This window comes from Tripterygium wilfordii, chromosome 4, assembly GCF_013401445.1.
Source record: "Tripterygium wilfordii isolate XIE 37 chromosome 4, ASM1340144v1, whole genome shotgun sequence".
Lineage (NCBI taxonomy): Eukaryota > Viridiplantae > Streptophyta > Magnoliopsida > Celastrales > Celastraceae > Tripterygium > Tripterygium wilfordii.
In genome coordinates this window covers 8,548,027-8,551,621 of record NC_052235.1, presented here as the reverse complement: position 1 = coordinate 8,551,621, position 3,595 = coordinate 8,548,027, and the positions used below count along the sequence as shown (strand labels likewise).

Below are 3,595 nucleotides of genomic sequence, written 5' to 3'. Positions count from 1 at the left end.
ACTCAGGATGGATTTGAAGGATTTGGGGCAATCAAATTCGCTGAGGTGTCTCGTTGATTATTAAACCCAACTTTTTTTTGCTTATGTGAAAGTGGGAAATAAAAATTTTAAAAAAGAATACAATGACACTTATCTTCTTCTCCATTAAAAAAACACTTTAGAAGATCAAAACCTCGTTATCAAAAAAGAAGAAGATCAAAACCTCTTCTCCCGATTTTTCACAGCTCTTGTCTATCTCCAACCCTCTTATTCCCATAAATCCCTGAATTGCCCTTGACCTCAACCTTCATTCTCCCGTGCACTTGCTTCTCTCCAACACAACTCCCGCAAGCCTCTGCATAATGAGCTGCATTCCATAGCAGATGCCAAGGACGTGTACTGTGTTCTTCAGTGCCCACTAGATGAAATCGGCAAGGAACGTAGTGAAGTCGGGGTGTGGACGGCCCAAGATGCTGTTAGGATCCAGCGACTCGAGAAGCAACGAGAGACGCATACGTTGGCACGACCCAATCTAGGTTTGATTTACGTGGGTTTTAATTTTTGGGGTGAAATCTGAGTTTTAATTTATGGCCAAGAATGGTGAAATTTGGGTTTTGACTTATGCTTGAAATATGGGTTTTGATTTGTGGCCAAGAATGGTGAAATGTGGGTTTGATTTCTGTCCAAAAATGATTAAATCTGAGTTTTGATTTTTGACCAATGATGGTGTGATCTGAGTTTTGGTTTAGGTGTTGGAGGTTTTAATTTTATTTTATTTTGATAAACCTGGGTTTTGATTTTTTTAAAAGTTTTTAGGATTTTTTTTGATGGAGAAAAGATAAATGAGGTGTTATTATTATTTTAAAATATTTTGCCATGTATGGTTCACATTTTGCCATTTGGATAATATATATTTTTATTTTTCATTTTGACAACGGAAGTACTACATGTCCATAATTTTGATGTCCATAATCTAGGTGGCAGGAGGAAAAGTTGGGAGATCATTTTGTATTAAATGGTCCCCCACACTTCTTCTCATGTAACCTAAATTATGGACACCAAAATTATGGACACACATCATTTTTGGTTTTGACAATTGTCACGCCACATAAGCAAATAATAATTGTATTTAACGGTCAACGTGACACATCATATGATTGACTACCCCAAATCCCTCAAATCTGTCCGAGTAGTCAAATTGTATAAAAAGAAAATCTTTGAGTAATTAACTTGGAACGTTTGATCTTTGGATGATCAAAATGAAATATCGATATCTTTCAGTGGTGAAAAGTTGACTTAACCCGTCATATGTTCGCCTGATTGTTTTCTCCGGTGAAAAAAATGTGACAACTAGACTTGTCCATATAGATATGTAATTGTTTTGCATTTAGAACATGGAGGATTAATTGTATATAATATTGACAACTCTTAGATTTTAATAGGTTTCTTTGTAATCTACACGGGACAGCTAAACCCTAATGTATATTTGGACACAATGGGATATTTTTGGTATTATCACGAACAAAATAGGACATCAAACTAATTCGTAATTTTCAATAATTATTGAATCTATATATCAACACCAAGTATTTAACAAGGTTATTAAAACTGGACTGGATTGGCCGGATTAACCGTTCAATTGTTGACCGGCTCTCTATCCGGTTTATGTCTGTAAACCTAAGAATTGGTGATTTTTTTTGAGTGAACTAGTCAGCTCTTGATTAGACCAAATGAATTGGTTAGTTTGGAAAAGTGATTATTTCATTGAATTAGAACCGGTGGGTTTTTTAGCGAATCAATTGATTCTTGATTAGACCTGCTAAATCGGTCAGTTTGGATTGATCGATACTTTCAGTGAATTAGGAAAAAAATTGAAATTTTCCTGTATACGAACAATAATTGAGGTTGTAGGTTCAATTCCAATTATAAACATAGAGTATAATTTTTTTTTTAAGATCTGGTTCAGGATCGCCTAGCCAAAATTAATTCATAAGTCTTATTTCTATTTTCTTGCTCTTGCCAGTGGAAACTCCTCTGAAATACTAGCATATCATTATTATTAGCACGCAAAATACAAATTGTTGGTGGGGGGGGGGGGGGGGGGGGGGGGGCGAGAAGGACACAAAGCTTGTTTTGTTCAAAAGAAAAACTTTTAACTGACAATCCTTGGCATGTTATTGAAGCATGGAGTAAACCCAGAAGGAGCAATTGCATGGTCTTCACAGACATCCCTGATATATATGCATTCATAAGCCTGCATATATACGTACATAGTACTATCCTCAAGCACCTACCCTGCAAACTCATTTCAATAGAAACTAATTACTTCAACAGAAACCTTAACTACAAGTATAAAGAAGAAGAAAAAGAAAAACCGATTAATGAGGGAATTTAGAGTTAATCTTACTGCGCATAAGCGATTTCTACAGCACGAACATCTGTAGTTGCTATTGAGGCAAACGCTTCTTCGGTCAAGACAAGGACGCCCTTACACTTGTCACAATAGCCCCCAATCTTCACTCGTACATAGGCATTAAGATGATTGCAAGGACTGACATCTCCCTCTCTTCCGTCAATGCACATCACCATGATTTCTTTCCCACAAACTGCACCATCATTCCATATCTTTTTAGTTGCTTTTGCCACTTTGCCCGGACGAACATCATGAAATCCAGGACAACCGGAATCTGCACGACAAGAAATTTGTTTTGTAATACAGGAAGATGTTGATTAATTGGTTTTGTGAGAAATATATAGTGCTTACAATGATAGGGAGGTTCCTCATAGGTCGCACTCCCAGAACCCCTGAGAGCAGATACAAGCGAGAACATTAATAATGTCAAGAAAAAAGTTGCAAACACTGATCTCTGCAATTCCATAACCTTATGCATAAATACAATGAGTTAGAGCAGGAATATTGCTACTATATATAAGCGATCTTCGTAGCTTTTAGTTCAAAATGAGTTTCTTGTAATTGACAGAGGACAACTATACAGGCCATTAAAAAAATGCAATTGTATACGATTCCTTTTCGGCTATATATATATATATATATATATATATAAGGGAATTTTATATACACATCACAAAAACACTATCTTTACATCATTTTTTTAAACCTGATAAGTTTATACCAAAAAATTATCGGTAAGACTACACATCCCTAAACTATACATCCCTAAACTTACATAATTAGGTGGCATGCCACCTAGACATGATGACAAAGCAATTTAAAAAAAAGAAAAATATAATAAAAGCAAAAGAAAGATTTTTAAATAATTTCTCTCTCTTCGTGTCTCTCTCTTGCCTCTCTCCCCATCCTCCACCCATCCCCTCTTCTCTTTCTCTCTCCACCTCTCCCCCTCCTCCTCAAGATCCATGGCATCAACGACCTTCTACTCAAGATCCATAGCATCAACATTGTGACTCGGGTTTCCATCGACAACTTCCTTCTCAAGCTCTTCCTTTCGATTCGGGTTTCCATCTATTTTTCTCCATCCCTTGCCGTTAATGGCGTCTACTAGCAAATTGGAGCCTCCAACGATGCTGTCTAGGGAGATCTGGAGACCTACAAGAAGAAGAAAAGACACTTGATGTTTCTTGTTCAACATATTCA

At 36.5% G+C, this 3,595-nt stretch overlaps 1 protein-coding gene across 1 annotated transcript; it reads right to left on the bottom strand.

Annotated features, from left to right (window-relative positions):
- Positions 1 to 2,382: 2,382 nt before the first annotated feature.
- LOC119996908 (EG45-like domain containing protein) lies at positions 2,383 to 3,359 on the bottom strand. The gene is made up of 4 exons (XM_038843687.1): positions 3,287 to 3,359; positions 3,168 to 3,187; positions 2,744 to 2,861; positions 2,383 to 2,666 (listed from the first exon to the last, which is right to left on the bottom strand). The coding sequence occupies exons 1-4, from the start codon at positions 3,357 to 3,359 to the stop codon at positions 2,383 to 2,385; spliced, it is 495 nt and encodes a 164-aa protein (XP_038699615.1).
- Between the last annotated feature and the right edge of the window lie 236 nt (positions 3,360 to 3,595).